Genomic DNA, 16,796 nt, shown 5'->3' on the forward strand with positions numbered 1-16,796 from the left:
GTTTTCAGTGGTCTCTGAGAACGCATACAAGAAGGCTAGAAATAGCCTCTTGTAAATATTATCAAGAAAACAAACATGGGGCATCAAATATCCTTTGGGTCAAGAGTTTATATAATGATTATTAGGTTCATCTTGACTCCCAATCCCCAACTAGGGAGACAAGTTTTAGAGAATGTTATAGCTGGAAGGGACCTTTAGGACGTTACTGAGTATGCACTTTGATTTTCTCTGCTGGCTGGAGAATGACTCTTAGAGGAAACAGGTTCAGAAGGACTGGTCCCCAATGCTAAAAATAATTTTTTGCAACAGTCTGGCTACTCACTGGCTCTGCAGGCATGGGAAATACATAAGAGAATTAGGAATTATTCTCAATAAAGAATTTTGAGATCAAAGATTAAGAATTTACAATGTACTTAGCCAAACTCTGGACTAATTTGGTGGGGGTGGGGGAGAGAATGATCTAAATTATCAGTTTCTTTAAAGGACAACATAGTATCACTATTTTCAAACTATATATTAATTCACAGTGCTTGTTAAAATGTTAGCAAGTAGAGTTCCTATTAGGCTTGTTTACAATGAACAGATAAGGAACATGCTAATTAACAGCATTATTTCGCTACAACGAACTCAGTTCTTAAATCCTTAAGGAGTTCTGCTTTAAATGCCCTTCTCATCACCCTCCCTTCCCCCAACACCCATCTCCACCTGTCAAGTCCTACTCATTTTTCAAGGGTCGTCTCAAATGCCACCTTGTCTGTGAAGCTACCTCACTGGAATTAATTACTCCTTCCTATGTGTTCTCATAATATTTTATGTAGAATTTGATTTTCATCTTTGTTTATTCTCTCACTTCTCCCCAAACCAAACTTTTATTGAGTCTTAGTATATGCCACGTTCTGTGCTAGTGACTAGGAATATAGAGAGGAACAAAATTCATTTACTGTTCTGGAAGAACTCACAATACAATGAGAGGCATGACATATAAACAACTAAATACAAATCATTATAATAAGTACTGTAAAAAAACTATGAGGAAAGTGCTATGGGAACAGAGAAGGAGTAATGAAATCTCTGTAATGGGTCTGGACATATGTGTTTGGGGTTGAGAGGTGGAGGAGATGAGGAATAGTCAGGGAAGCCTTCACTGGCAAAGAATCATTTGAAGTGAATCTTTAAGGAGGGATAGGATTTTCCTCTAGGTGGTGAATGGAGGATTAGGGTTGAGGAGCATTCCAGGAAGCAAGAACAACTGAACATTTACCATTGACTGCCTTGAATTATAGTTATTGGATACATGTCTCTCTTCTGCTAGCCTACATGCTCCTTTAGGTCAGGGACTGGGTTTTAGGCATCTTTGTTTCCCCATTTCTTAGTTTGGTGTCTGGTATGAAGTAGGTATTCAAGAAATATTTGAATGAATGAATAAAGAAAATCAACTTACATTGATTTGGGGCACAAAAAGCAATCTATGCAATGACACTCATTTATTATTTGTATACCTTTTCAGAACGATAAATTGGGATGCCATCTTAAAGGGGATGGTATAATTGCTAAACTGATTCACTCTCCAGGACAACTGAATTTATATGTAGAAATTTATTTAGAGTTATAACCAGGGATAGATGCACCCAACTAATAATTCAGTTTGATTTTATTAGCTATAATCTTTTCCCCATATAGGCACAGTCATATATATAAGCAAGCTTGTAAATTTTTACTTTCAAAGAGAAATCCCAGATGATCATCTCTGGCAGCAATCTGGATTTAAGGTCTGTACTAACAAAACATGCTGTGCTACACATCTGTTACGAATTATCATTTAATGGTGGAAAAGTTAGGTCCTGATTCACTTTTCAGACTAAAAATGCACATCTAATAATTTCTTTAGGTGTTTTATAAAAGTAGTCCTACGTCACTAAAGGAAGAAATTGCTCATTTTCCCATGAGTCCTATACTCACTGGCAACAGCCAAGAATATTCAGAAAGTAAGTGCCAGTGGTTGTCAAATGGTATTCAAAATACCTCACCCAAGTCTGTAGATCATGTCCTGCTATGCTGGTTCTATTGTTCTGCTTGTGTGGCAACTCCTCAAGACATCAAGTTGTAGAGTGGCTGTAAATGAGTGCCCTCTAGGTAAACTGATTGAAGATATGGCACTTTGGAACAAGAGTTCATTAGCACGAAAAAAATTAAACATTGGAAACTGAAATCCACTTTAAGCTGGTATCACCCCAAAACTATCAAATCACTACTGCCATCTGTTTATTTTTACACTGTTTATGCTTCACTGATTAAGTAGTCAATTACTGTCAAAGTTATTTGATCTTGAAGACAATACACACACACACACACACACACATATTCTGTGATACACCTCATCCTGTAGTGGAGTTAATTATTTCAAATGTTTCCCTTATTTCCTTTGAAACAAGTTCAATATGTTGGTGCCATCTTGCCAAATATATTTTATTAAGACATAAACTCTTCTTCTCTGACAGTTTACTCCCCTATAATTTTTCTTTCTTTAGTTCAGTTTTACATCCATTGGTTTTTATGCTTGCTATAACTTTATTACACAGTATTGTACATTATATTTTTGTCCCCTTTTTCTGTGGCTGTCTCTCCTCCTAGACTTTGAAGTCTCTTACTCCTCCTTGTTATTCCTAGTGCATACAAACTGTGTCTGACATAGAGAAGATGTCCAGCAAACAATTTAAAACAAATTAATAAGGAAATCTATGAGTATATATATAAGGGAGTCTTGCACAGACATTGTTGTTCCCAGAAGCAGATGCCAAGCTATTTAGTTATTGTATTGTAATGGCAAGCTATTCTGTTGTTGTATTAAGATAAAAAATATTTTAGTGAGTTTCTTATGAATATTTTAAATGGAGAGAGAGACAGATGAAGATAACATGGTGATAATTTGGGGTATTATAATCTGAACATGCTGATAATGTAAGAGAATCACGATTACGGAAATACTAACTTTAAGAAAGATAAGTCTGGAGATGGGGAGATAATTTTCATCACAGAAAAATTCTTTATAGGTAAGAAGGCAATGATTGGAATTACTTTGAGAATGTAAGGTTATTAAATTTACTAAAATAAATGTGCATGTAGCAGCTATATTTGTTAGCACCTTGAGGGCAGGGGATATAAACCTCATTTACTTTTGTGTATTCTACAGTGACTAGCTCAAAGTATGTGCCAATAAGTTGGCTTTTAAATAAGTGAAGTCTAAGAACTCAGTAATTGTACAAAGTAGGGCTTACCTGCAATGCCTATTTCATAGACCCATAGCCATTTAAAATTTCTTGGCATTGTGTGGTCCTGAACCGTGGATTTAGCTCTCTAGTCATTTCTGCAGAAGGAAAATAGTGGGTCAAAACTGGGTGAGACATCAGGACTCTGGAACATACTAGGACTTAGATAAATGGTGAATGATAGTATTAATGATAGTAATTATAACAAGATTAATAATAGTTAACACTTCTTTAATTCTTATTATGTGCCAGGCATTCTCCTAGACACTTTATGTACATTAATTAAAAACTCATAACCCTGTGAAGTAGGACCTCTCATTATCCTCATTTTACTGATGAGGTAGCAGGAACAGAGAGGTTAAGCAACCTGTCCATGGTCATACATTAGCTTGCAGTGGAGCTGGGATTCAAACCCAGGCAATCTGGCTCCACAGTTCATGCTCTTAACCACTATCTTATACAAAACTAAAGGAGTCAGAAGGTTAGAGAATATTTGAGCTGGGAGGGCTATAGAGCTCATCATTACATATGGGTGCTCCCCATGTCCTGTATTGTAGTGATTCTTAATGGGGGCTGAGTTTACCTTCCCTCCCAGGGACATTTGGTAATATTTGAAAACACCTTTGGTTGTCACAACTGGGAGTGAGGAGGTGCTACTGACATCTAGTGGGTAGAGTTCAGGGATACTGCTAAACACCCTACAACGTACAGGACAACCCCCCACCACCAAACAATTATCTGACCCCAAATGCCAATAGTGCCAAGTTTAACAAACCCAGCTCTATTGTAGCAATTTTCATATGTTCTTACTGGAGGGTGCCTTATACTCCTGGTTTCTTTACACTTCCTTCCTGTCCACCACATGTGCAGCCAATCCCAACTTCTGCAGCTTATGCCCTACACCCTTACGCCACTGTGCTAAGACTAATCTGATCACACCCCTCCCATCCTCAACCAGGAATCTATTAACATTTTTAGCAAGGTTAATTTTATGCTTCATGCCAAAGAAATTATCCTTATGGTGAGGAATCCAGGTGCTGTGGAAGGCTGATGGGGTACTGTTTTGAGAGTGGTCCTGGAAATAGCACTAGGAATACCATGACAAAGGAAAAGAGAGAAGTGTAGAAAATGCTTGTGTGGAATACAGAAGAAAACCCCATCTCCAGCATATCACACAGGACCTTGCATACAGTAGACATACAAGAAGTATATGTTGTGGAAGATTATGGCACAAGGTCAGGATGGGGTGTCCTAGAACTCAATAACATTGTATTTTCTGTTCTCTGGCTAAGGGAAAGGAAACAGCAGGATAACTCATGTTTTGGGTCTATGTTAAGCCTAGGGCTCAAGGGTTTATCTTCTGTTTGGTATTTATTGTTCAGGAAGTAATATTGTGCGTTGTAGGTGTTATTTTGAATCCTTCTTCATTTTCTTTGAGAATTAACAATCCATTATTGTTTGTGAGCAAGGCACTGAAGCCCCGGGCACCTCTCTCTCTGACCACAGACATCACCAGCAGTGACGCCACAGCTTGCATCATGGCTATGCAGGGTGAGAGAAGTGACGGGGGCTTTAATACAAGGCTCCCAGGAGGCTTGAGAGAGATGACGCTATCAGGCAAGCGAGGGCTTTATCTCCTTATGAGTGTTACCAAGGATGAATCAAAGAGCCACTCAAGGGGATCAGGATGCCATAATATATTCTTCCTTGGGGAGGGGGAGGGAAGGAGAGGAAAAAGAAAAAATAACAGGGAAAGGGAAAGGTTTTTATGCTAGCCCATATAGTAGGTAATTATTCTCACAGGAGCTGTGAGTGTGGTGGGGTTGGGGGTGGGAAAGAGTAGCTTGATCCTCAAGGTATGCAGATGAGAACCTCAGGTTAGAGGGTGCTTTCACAAACTAACCCCCATGCTGGAAGACTCACTGTTCTAGTCTATAAGCCAAGGGGTCTTGGAGAGAGCCACCTCCATATTGGAGCAGTTATAAGAATGTTCAAGGTTTTAAACTAGGTGTATAAGAAGCCAGGGCACCAAGCCAGCCCTCCAGATGGCAGTTGCAGTGGGGGTGTAGTGAGGAAGAAGAAGGCCAAAAGTTTTGGCATACATCTCTTCAAGGAACTCACAGCATATACCCTACATTTATGAAGGGAACAGGGTATAGTGGGAGGAGTACAGATCTTGGGGCCAGACAGATCTCAAATCAAGTCTTGGCTCTTTTACAAGCTGTGTGATTTTAGGCAAGTTTTGAGAACTCTAGCACGTTTATTCACCTTCAGTTAGAGATAATGATACCTATCTTTCATGTACTAAGCTAATGATAATAATGTTGATCCCTAATATTGATTAAATGCTTATTATGTACCAAACACTGTTTCAAGGCTTTATATTATTATTTAATCTAATCCACATAACAACACTATGAGATAGGTAAGATTTATCATTAGACCCAATTTACAGATAAAGAAAATGGAACACAAAGAAGTTAGGAAGTTGCCCAGGGTCACAGGTGGAGTTGATGCTGGAGGTGAAATTCAGATTCAGGCAGTATGGCTCCAGAGCCCAAATTTTAGCCACTGAGCTATATCCTGTCACTACAGTATAAAGTACACAGAACCTGAGACACAGAGCATGTACTCAGTCATGATTTAACCCCACTTCCTTTATCTTTCCCTTCCTTTTTTTTTCTGTTTAAGAAAGAAACCATTCAGCTGCCATGTGAGGGTCTCTCCTCCCACTTCCCTAAGCTGGAGCCAGGGGCCTCCTTTGTTATTTCAAGATGGGCTGGCACGAGTGAGTTGAGGAACCTCAGATATAGTGCTTATCACTTCAAGGTTATTAGCTGAATGTGAGCCAGGAGAATAGGTTGAAGTCAGATGTAGGAGTCCTAGAAAACCAGCAGGCTCCACCATGGGAACCTTGGAGGGCTTCCTCAGTCAGTAAGAGCAGTGGCTAGCTGTACTAGAGAGGCTCTCTTGGGCCTTTCCACACTAAGGTCCATAACTTCTCACTCCTGGTTTCTTGGGCTTCTGAGATACCAGTGAACTCATATTACTCAGGTCTAGGGTGAATGGTTGACTGTGGCCATTAGTCTTAGTCTTTAGGATTACATCTTCACATTCATTCCACATTTCCTCACCTAACATTTAGATAAAGAACACCAGGGATTTCCCTGGTATTCCAGTGGGTAAGACTCCATGCTCCCAATGCAGGGGGCCCAGGTTCGATCCCTGGTCGGGGAACTAGATCCTGCACACATGCCGCAACTGAGAAGTCCACATACCACAACTAAGAAGCCCACATGCTGCAACTAAGAGTCCACATGCTGCAACTAAGAAGCCCACGTGCCGCAACTAAGAAGCCCGCATGCCACAACTAAGAAGCCCGCATGCTGCAACTAAGAGTCCGCATGCCGCAACTAAGAAACCTGCATGCTGCAACTGAGTCTGCATGCCGCAACTGGGAGTCCACATGCTGCAACTGAGTCTGCATGCCACAACTAAGAAGCCCACGTGCTGCAACTAAGAAGCCCATGTGCCACAACTAAGAAGCCCACGTGCTGCAACTAAGAAACCTGCATGCCGCAACTAAGAGTCCACATGCTGCAACTAAAGATCCCGCATGCCGCAATGAAGATCCTGTGTGCTGCAACTAAGACCCAGTGCAGCCAAAATAAATAAATAAATTAATTAATTAATTAATATTTTTTAAAAGCACCAAAAGAATAACTGGGCCACAAAAAATACTACCATATATCAGCTACTTTAACATCTCCACTAATTGGCCTGTTAAGCCTCACATTTCTTTTCCTAGTTTTGAAACAGACACATTAACATTACTGTCAGGTCCCAAATATTGTAGCTACTGGTTTTCAACTATAAATCTTAATATTTAACAAATCAACTAATTGCATTTCAGGTACTGAGCATGCTCTTTAGGTTAATGGCATGGTCGGTGGTGGAGGGGGAAATGGAGAAAGAACAAATTAGAAGCATAAACTCTGAAAGTTCCCAAAGTCCTGTGGTCAATGCTTTTCTGAGGTAAGTTGCATAAGAGATGATTTGGCAAACCTGCTACTATGCTGTTGGAAGTCTGGCAAGATCTCTTGGAGGAGCAAAAAATAGACAGCCCTGGGGTTAATCTACAAGCCGTTTTGCTTTAGCCCTTTTTGCTGAAAATCTTTCCAACATGTTTCAGTCCACTTCCTTGCCATAGGAGATAGAGTACAACAAAGATAAATATAGCATGGGCTAGATCTGGAACTAGGAGGGCTGAGTTTGAACTCTGGCTCCACTATTTACTCGCAGTGCAGCAATCACTTACACCCGTGTTTGTCCAAGTGCATTCCAACCATGTGCACCAGAATCACCTGCAGCACTTGCTAAATAGCCAAGTTCCAGGGTCCCTGGCTGAGGTTTTCATCTGGGTGGCGCTGGGGAATCTGCCTGTTGAACAAGCACCCTAGATAACTCTTATTCCCACTACAAATTTGAGAAACAGAGTTTGTTTTCTCATCTATAAATAAGAATGGTACCACCCCTTTCACAGGGTTGTGGTAAAAACAACACAGGTGGTCAATATGTGCTAGGCGTACCTGAATCTTTGAGTGAGGTTATGGCAGGGCTTCAGGATACATTCTGAATATTAATTTAACAAACATGTTAAATCCACACAGCGTTTGATGGTACCAAGGTGAAAAATCCATGTTTCCCTGCCCTTTGAAGGGTTCATAGACTAATGGGAGAGACAAACGCGAAAACAAAATTATTGTTTGATAATGGCTAAACAGATATGAAGAAAGGGGAGGTAGCCACTTTGCTAGGACGAGAGGTGGTGGTGGAGGAGGGAGGGGAGCATAGAGGAAGTGATGTTAAGCTGGAGAAGGTTATTTTAAAGTGAGTTTTGAAATATAAGTCAATTATGGTACTGTGGATATCTTAAAAGTGTAGGAGATAAGGTTGTATTTGTGCTAAGTCTAAAACCTAGAATAGAAATTGTTCTTATTTGGGGGGATGGGCATGAGTGGAGAATATTTTCCATATCAGTTTACTTATTATTCCTTGCTCCTAAAAGTAGAATGTTAAAAAACTGGAGTCATTTTGTGTTCTCCAGTTCGTTGGACTCTGAGAGGATGGGTATTAGCCTATGTTGTTGACTTGCTTTGCAAGTCACTGGCTGCAAGGCCATGGTCTAAGTCGGGGGGGGGGGTAGGACACTGGCCATGACCACTATAAACAAGTCAAGTGTTAAATCCTACTGATAATGGGAACTTTGGCTTGAGAACTAGCTGCCTCAGCAGAGTCATCCTCAAATACTAAGGGCAATGCTATATATACACATACAGCTGCAGGAGGCAGTGACTAATGGCTCTGCTTTGGGCCAGCAGCCCTGGCCCCTTTCTAGCTTCTTCACCTCTATAGGCAGCCTAACTTGAATTTTCAAACTCCACCTCAATTTGACAAATAATCAGAAAACAATAGACTTTACTATACAGAACTTCACACCATCCCCACTACCCTTCATTTTTCAAAATGATTGAGGTTTTTTTGAAAACTGCAACACACTTCCAGCAATCCCCATCATGCCTTTGGCCAGACTAAGAATAACAAACTCTCAACCCTTAATGCTGTGTGACCTTGAATGAAGAAAAAATGGGGTTGTAACAGGAGTTAGGATCATGCTCTTTGGATTAGATCCAAGTTCTAATCTTGGCCCGAAACTTATTATCTGTGTGATGCTAAGAAAGTGACTTAATGTCTCTGTTCTTCATTTTCTACGTCTGAAAAATGATAATAACAAGTACCTATCTCATTGGGTTGTGGTAAGGGTTAAAGGAGAAAATATGTGAAAAAAAAGACCCACTGCAATGCCTAGCTTAATAAGTAGAATGCCAGTAATTATTATTAATATATTAACCATAGTGGGTATTACCTCTGATATCTTATGGAAAGCAGGGGCCATTGTGGGTGAGGAGAGAGGGGAGTGTTATGATTACGTCAGGTGAAAAGGGCAGGAAAGTACCAGTATAGGAACCAGCCATTAATAACAGTGGGGAATATATTTAAACAAAAAAGAATAAGATGGCTTCTCTTTAACCAATTATTTACCAAGAGCACTGCTAGAAAGAAAAGCAGGACTAATTTATATGCCTCTCATCTGATCGATGCATTTTCTAAAAGTGGTACTGGTAATAAAATCCTCAAAAGATTTTCTAGTGTTACCCTCCGCCCCCACTGTATATACATACCACAAACCCATCAGATCTGCTGCCAAAACCCACTTGCTTTTTTCTCCAAAAGCATGGATGGCATTGCATCCAGGCTCTCTTTTGTGATCACCCCATCTGTGGTGAAAGAAAACCAGAATAACTTAGTATTACGTCTCGATTATCCATGACCAGGATGGGAGGCAATGTGGTAGGCAGGAGAAGAGGTTGCTCTTCATGGCAAGCTTTCCAGTAAGACAAAGGGAGGTTAGAAAGGGAGGTCATGGCTGTGACCTCTGTGACAGCTGAGCAGGGGACACCCACTGTATGTGTCAGCCTACTCCAGGAATAATCCATATGCAAGTGATTTGGTCAACGGTTTGTGATTCTGGAACAGTATTAACAATAGTGCCTTTCCTGGAATCTATCTTATATATGATGTATTTTTTCCCCACTTAATTCAATAGCTCTCCTGAATATTTTAATACAACAATAGTAGTCTGAATAGCAAACACATGTGAGTTATTGACTTGCTTTCCTTTTATCCATTTCTGCTGTAACTTAAATTTTCTTCCTGAGTGAATCTCCAGGCCACTAGTGACATCACCTTTAATCCATTTGTATTTCTTTTTTTTTTAAATTGGCATTAACATGGAGGAGACAAAAGAGGTTAAAAAATAAAAGACGTCTACATTGGTGATGATCTCCAGAGCAAACCTTACAGGGATTGGTAGAGCAAATTTGATTTGAAAATGATTACAAAGGGTGAATTCCCTGTAAATAATGAATTGGAAACAAAATAAGGCTGAGAGTATTTGCTTATCCACTTATTTCCACATGAAGAAAAGCCATAATTCCTGTCAGCCTGTGCTTACAGCATGCCTAGACTGGCCAGAGAGAAACCAACCAGTGATGAAAATAAATACACAAGCCCACTCGTTGACTGCATTCTCTGTCAGGTCCAACACCAAGGAAAGCCTAAAGATAATATGTCTTTGGGTAACAACCCATAAAGCCACAGTTACAGTTCAAGCACTTAACTTCAAATTCCCAAATGACCATGCCACTGTTCTTTCCTCTTCCAGAAGCTAGAAGTTCACTGTCAAAAAGGAGGGGATGAGAAGGGAGGGGCAAGGCAGCTGAAATGCTCAACGACCCTAGCAAAATTCTGGGAAAGCATGCCCTCCTCACAAATCACAACTTCTTGAGAAGCTAACTGGTATGTGACTGGAAGACACTGTCAGAGCAAGCTTGCTAAGGATTTTATCAAAGTGCACTTAGCTTTCAAGAGCAGTGTTCCTTAAAAATGTAAAGTTGATTTCTGTATATCAAATCCTATTTTTCCACTGACTCACACTTTCTTCTATTTTTTAAAAATTAAATATTGAGTAGGTACAAAGAGGAATTTATGAGACAAGTGTGAAGTATAAAAAACTATGGTGCAATGAAAATTGTATGTCCGACATGCAGTTGAAGAAAAAGAATATAACTATTACCTTTAAAGGCCACTGTGTGCCCCTCCTGTAATTCCTTCCATCTCCCCTTGGAGATACCACTATTCTGAATTTTGTGTTCATTATTCCTTGCTTATCTTTATAGTAGTACTATGTATAATGACGCTGTCTCTTCAGAAATGTTTTATCTGAATTTCGGAAGGATTCTTCAGTTGCCAGGAGCTTTAATTTGTGGTGTTCTCCTTCATATCCCTCCCCTCTGCCTGGCTTCCCCCACCCACCTCCATCTTGCCCAGTAGTTGGTAATGCATGAACAAACACGAGTGTCAAAGGTTATCATTTAGTAGTGAACCCATACGGAGAGTCAGTAATTCTTTTGTAACAAGGCTACTTTCCTTTTGTTTTTCAAGCAAATCCCTGCATGGGTCTTAATTTGTTTACCCAGAGATCTGGGGACATGGCGGTGGCAGTGGGCTAGTGAGCAGGGTGACAGGGCTGTGTGTATTGCCTAGCAGGGGTACCTCAGGGTTTTGGGGTCAGAAGGCTAGGTTATTTGCCACCTATGTGACTTTGGGCAAGTCACTTAATGTTTCTGAGCTTTGGTTCCCTCATCTCAAAAACACAGACAGCAATAATACTGATCTTACAGGGTTGGTGAGATGTTTAAACAAGAGATATTTATTGTAAAAGTATTTTGAAGGGTATAGGATACTCCATAAATGTTAGCTGTTAATGTTGCTGTGGCTCTGCTGCTGTTGTTGATGCTATGATATCAGTGCTGTTAAAGTCAAGGTAAAGGACTAGATGGTTATGAATTTCTAAAGTCTGGAGCGAATCCACAGATTTAGCCTTGCCACCTGTCTGGCAAAGCTGGCACAACACAGACAAAATTAAAATTTCTTTTCCAACTCTGTATTACTGGTCTATGTGGAAACTTTCCACCTTTGAACATCTTCCTCAAATCCCACTGAACCTGTCCAATCTGCATGTGTGAGAGTTGTGTTTGCTCTGGCCTATGTCGGTGCTGAAGCCTAGGGCAGAAAGTAGTCACACATTACAGGCATCTAACATTTTCTCTTCCTGGTTATTTCTCTTAGGACGGTGCAGGCTGGTGACTCAGCCATGTGTACAAGATGTGATGAGTTTGCGCCTGAGGAGCCTTCTGAAGGCCCTGACTTTTGCCTGTGTGATATTAACATAACCATTTGCATGTCATTTCCATTTTGTTTTTAAAAAGGTCTCTCCTTGAAGATCTATAAGAATGAGAGTAAGCAGTGGAAAGCAACGTTTCCATTCTACAAACGATATAATCAAATCTGTAAACGGGCAAAAATACACACGAGACGCTCCATAAAACTGTTGGCAATTATTTCAGTGAACAGACGCAAGTTGTGCACAATTCCCCACAGCTGCCGCAGGTGTTGAAGGAAGAGATTCAAACAACAGAGTGGAAATATCGATCATCTTTTTGAATATGGTGCTAGGCTACCTGCTTGGGCGCCCAGGAGGGGGTGAGGGAGGAAGAGTGCTGGTAATATTCCCACACATGTTTCCCAGCCTTGAGGCTGGACAGCCACATACCCATCTGCTGCTAAGAAAAAAAAAAAAAAAAAAAAAGACAGGGCTTAAACGCATGGGACAGGCTGTTTGACCTCTGAGGTTGCAAGGCTCTTGGCCTCCGCCTAACAGCTGACGCCTGGAATAAGCAGGCCAGCCCCTCATGGCCTCTGCAGGGGCTAGCACGAGGGCTCCAGCTGAGGGGTGGCTGCAGCTATGGCAACAAATGCCCAGGAATGAGTTAACACCAGCCAAAGGGGTTAATGGGAGAGGCAAGGGCTTTTATACGAATGTGTTGGGGGAAGAAATGCGATACAGTGGGAATGAGGCCCATTAATAAAGCTGAGTGATAAAATCCACCACCATTCTTAAATTGGACTTGCCTACTTAAACTGCTTTTCCAAATCAGTCTCCTGTATTCTAGCTGTTCATTGAGACACTAAGCTTATTTAAAGAATAAAAACAATACCATAATATGCAATATAAAAGGAGAAAATAGGATAGACAAAGGAAGAAAGAAAAACAAGAAATGTGTACAACTATGTTCTGAATATGTTCAAACAGCTTGTCATTACTAACAATCACCACCTGACAATAAATTACCCCCCTACATGTGGATCACAAGCTGCATTATTATGATGCATTAGAATCAATCTGAGTACTAACGATAATGGGTGGTTGGGTGGCTAAACATGGCCCCCAATTACTGCTGAGTGCCCTCTCTTTCTGTGGCTACAAAACAACTACCATCAATATTCTCTCATAGAGAATGTTTTCTTATCAGCATTATGTCCTCAAAACATCCCTGGAAGGCAGGTCGATATTGATGGGCTTTTTTGAAGAAAACAGGGAGGCATGGAGAGGTTAAGTGAAAATTAGCAGAGGCAGTACGACCACCCCACATCAGAATTTGGGTTAGAAAGAGAGCCAAGGTACAGAGGCAAAGGGCTTTGGGCTGCTCCTTTGATGATAGCAGCACCTACTGAATGCAGTAGATCAGAGTTTTCAGCCACTCTCTCAGCTACAGTGAGAAGCGTAGATTCCTTAAGCCACTACAATTGGAATATCTGATTGTAGTTCAAAGCACAGATCCACAGAGTACATTTTTACTTCTGGCAGAGTACAATACAACCTCAGAGTAAAATTTCATTTCTGAGAAGAAAAAAAGAGTACACTGGAATCCAGAAACAGTATAGTCCATTTGAATAGTATTTCCTAGTTTCATGAATGAACAAACGGTACTTATTGAGCCCCTATTATGTTTTTGTTAGACTGAGAGGGACACGAGAGAAACAAAAGACAGTTACTTCCCTCAGATAATTTATAATCTACTTGGGGCTAGAGGTTGGCAAATTCACACACAAAATGAAGACCGAACAAGACTCCATAGGAGACCTGAGTATGAAGTGACAATCCTGTTTGTCCTACTGGTTAGAGGAAAAGAGTAAGAAAATCTTAAAGGTGGGATGTTGGTAAACTCCTCCATGAAAGATACCAGGAGAACTTAACCTGACAAGTATATTAGACATTTCCATCAGCAGTGAATGCACTCACAAAAGGGGTACACATAGGAGGTGAACAGGAAAGAGCATGAGGTACATGAGAAGGACAGATGAGGTTATAGGGAACCAGGACAGAAGTGTCTGCCATTATTTGAATATGATCATGTCATTTTGGAACCAGACTCCACTGATGATAGGGCCTGCTTCCCTGGAGACAGCACTTCTTAGGCAAGCACATCTGGTTGGCGTGTCCCTATATATAGCTAAGAGCTATAGGGCAGGTAATTCAAGAGGGAGTGCTCTAGTGAGCACATGGAAGGCCGACAGTCTGTTGTGGGCTGAAGAGAGGCCCACATGTTTTAGCTATTAGACATAAAAACTGGCCTAGCTGTCATTCTGTTTCAGAAATTAAGGTGTTTGACTTATGTGTCTGTCCAGATGGAATGTTAGCCCCCTCATAGGGTATCTGCAAGGAGGGATTGAATTTTCCTGAAAAAAAAACATCTTGGATCTGTTTTAGTGACTTAGCTGGTGTTCAGTATTCCAGATGATGCCTTCCTGAGTCACTTCACTTTCTGCTTTCCTCTGCTCCAGAGCCTCAGGCTATGCATCTCACCTGGCCTTGTCTTGCAAACACAACTGGCTATAGGAGACTTGGGCAGAGGATGAGGATTACTCAGAAAAAAAGAAAACAACTCAACCACTGAACACACACGTCCTGCACACAGTGGGTCAGCAGTATGACTGTCACAGGTGAAAGCTGAACGTTGTAAGGAACAAAAGGCTACAGAGCTTCCCTAGGTCTATTTGTAAATTTCTCATTGAGAAAAATTAAATTCAGAATTGCAATCTGACTATATCTCCCTCTATTCTCTGGAATAGAAAATTGACTATTGCTGTCTCTTCTAAGGAAATTTGAAAGAGACCACAATTGTGCCCAAAGGAACTGTCATGATATAAGAAGTTTGTGACCCCAGCCCCTATAGCCTCAAGGTATTGTAGCTCTGACAATAGCCTGGATATGACCTGAGAGCCTCAGATACCATCTTTGGATTTTTCCAGGAATATAAATGGCAAGTTATTATTACATGAATGTTACTTGTAGAACTTGAACTGATGAGTATATTAGACACATACGTCAGGAGTGCATGAACTCACAACAGGCTTGGCCAAGAGAGGTGAGCTGGAAAGAGAGAACCCGCGGTAAATTAGGAAGACAGATGAAGGTTAAAGGGAACCAGGATAAAGGTATCTGCCATTATCTGAATACGATTATGTCTTTTTTTGAGCCAAACTCCACTGATAGGTCCTGCTTCCCTAGGGGCAGCACTTCTCAGCAAGTTTAGAAGTCATTTGGGAAGAAATATTCCTTTTCTCTGACATGAGCAGCTATGTGGAAAAGATGAGCAGACATTTGCTTTGGGAGCAAGAGGTGCTGAGCTTAATGCCTATCATCTCCTGGAGATGATGATGATGTATTGTATATATATATAAAATCACTGCAGCTGCTTGCTTTTTCCAGGGGGTCAAAGTACACAGTCTTTATCTCCAAATGTCTGGCTCTCAATCTGGCTATATCTTGAAATCTGTTTTGAATACAGCTCAGACAGGAAGGTTTTGGTCAAGCATGCAGTGACTAACCTTCAAGCACAACAGAACACCAGGAGAGCAGCCTGACCTTTGCAGTAAAATTAATTTGATGCTTACAATCTAACCTAGAGTCCATAGCCTTTATTCATATGACAGAGTCACAAGACAATTTAGCAGGGATTATTAAAGTCCACTTAAGCTCATCAGAGGGGAGAATTGAGGTTGATGCATTTCAGGATACCAGTGAATTGGCCAAAACATGTGGGAAAGGAAAGGAATATAGACTTCTAGGAATAAAGTAAAAGAGGCTACACTTAGTGCACAGTAGGTACTCAGTGAGAATTGATTCAGTGAATGAGGCAAGAGTAAGACAAATGTGATGTCTGACACCTAGGGAGCCCCTTCCCTACCACCCACTGATGCAACTTCAATCCCTATGAACTTCTCACATAGGGAAGCCATTTGGCAAGTGTCAGAGACCCCAGCATGAGGCTGGAAGGTGAGCGGGTTAATGATGGTACGAGATATATCAGCCTGCATTCCCCTACCCATTCCAGCTGGTGGTAGGAAGTCTGGAGCAGAAGATTGCTAACCAGAAATGAAGAAAGCCAAATGGATACCAACAAATTAAGAAGGATGCATCCTCTCCGAGATGGCTAAGAGAACCTCACACAGGAGAATTCAATTGGGTTTCCAGAAAGTCTCTGCGACAGTAGTACCAACTCCAGCATCACCTAGGAGGAATAAGTGTTCTAGTCACTGCACTTTAAACAAGTGTGTTATACACAAAGGCCTGACTGTTTGCAGTGGGAAATCCTGGTTGGTTTTATTTAGGCAATATAATAATGTAACATTCTGAATCTGATGCTGTTTATTTGAACACTCATTATAATGATTCATCTCTGCTCTTCTTTCTTTACCAATGATATTTTCATTCTATTAGCAAATACAATTTCATAGAGGATGATAAGGAATCAAAATTATCCAATTTGTTTCCATCATAGGAGCAGAAGGAATCCTTCAATGGTCTGTCTTGCATCATTGTACTGATTTCAATAAGCTTTTCTTTGGTAATCAGGGTTTGTAGCATTAAATATTACTCATCATTGTAGTTAGTACTAATTTACTATCACAGAGATGATAGTCTGGTTTTGTCTAAGTGAACCCCCTCTTATTTTTTCTTATACGAACTGAACATTTTCCAGTCTGGGGGTTCCCTTGTACAAC

General features: G+C 40.7%; 1 protein-coding gene across 8 annotated transcripts in view; it reads right to left on the reverse strand.

The window, feature by feature from the left end:
- The window catches only part of ENOX2 (ecto-NOX disulfide-thiol exchanger 2), a 289,504-nt gene that overhangs the window by 86,078 nt on the left and 186,630 nt on the right, over nt 1–16,796 (reverse strand). For 4 of the 8 annotated variants that reach the window (XM_032620436.1, XM_032620437.1, XM_032620442.1 and 1 more), the window contains exon 4: nt 3,276–3,364. The exons of the other annotated variants lie outside the window; for them this stretch is intronic. In XM_032620436.1, the coding sequence (XP_032476327.1) occupies nt 3,276–3,324 (49 nt within the window). In that variant the 5' untranslated portion in view covers nt 3,325–3,364. The remainder of the gene's footprint in view (nt 1–3,275; nt 3,365–16,796) is intronic. 8 annotated transcript variants of the gene reach the window in all.

Source organism: Phocoena sinus, chromosome X (genome assembly GCF_008692025.1).
Source record: "Phocoena sinus isolate mPhoSin1 chromosome X, mPhoSin1.pri, whole genome shotgun sequence".
NCBI classification, from domain to species: Eukaryota; Metazoa; Chordata; class Mammalia; order Artiodactyla; family Phocoenidae; genus Phocoena; species Phocoena sinus.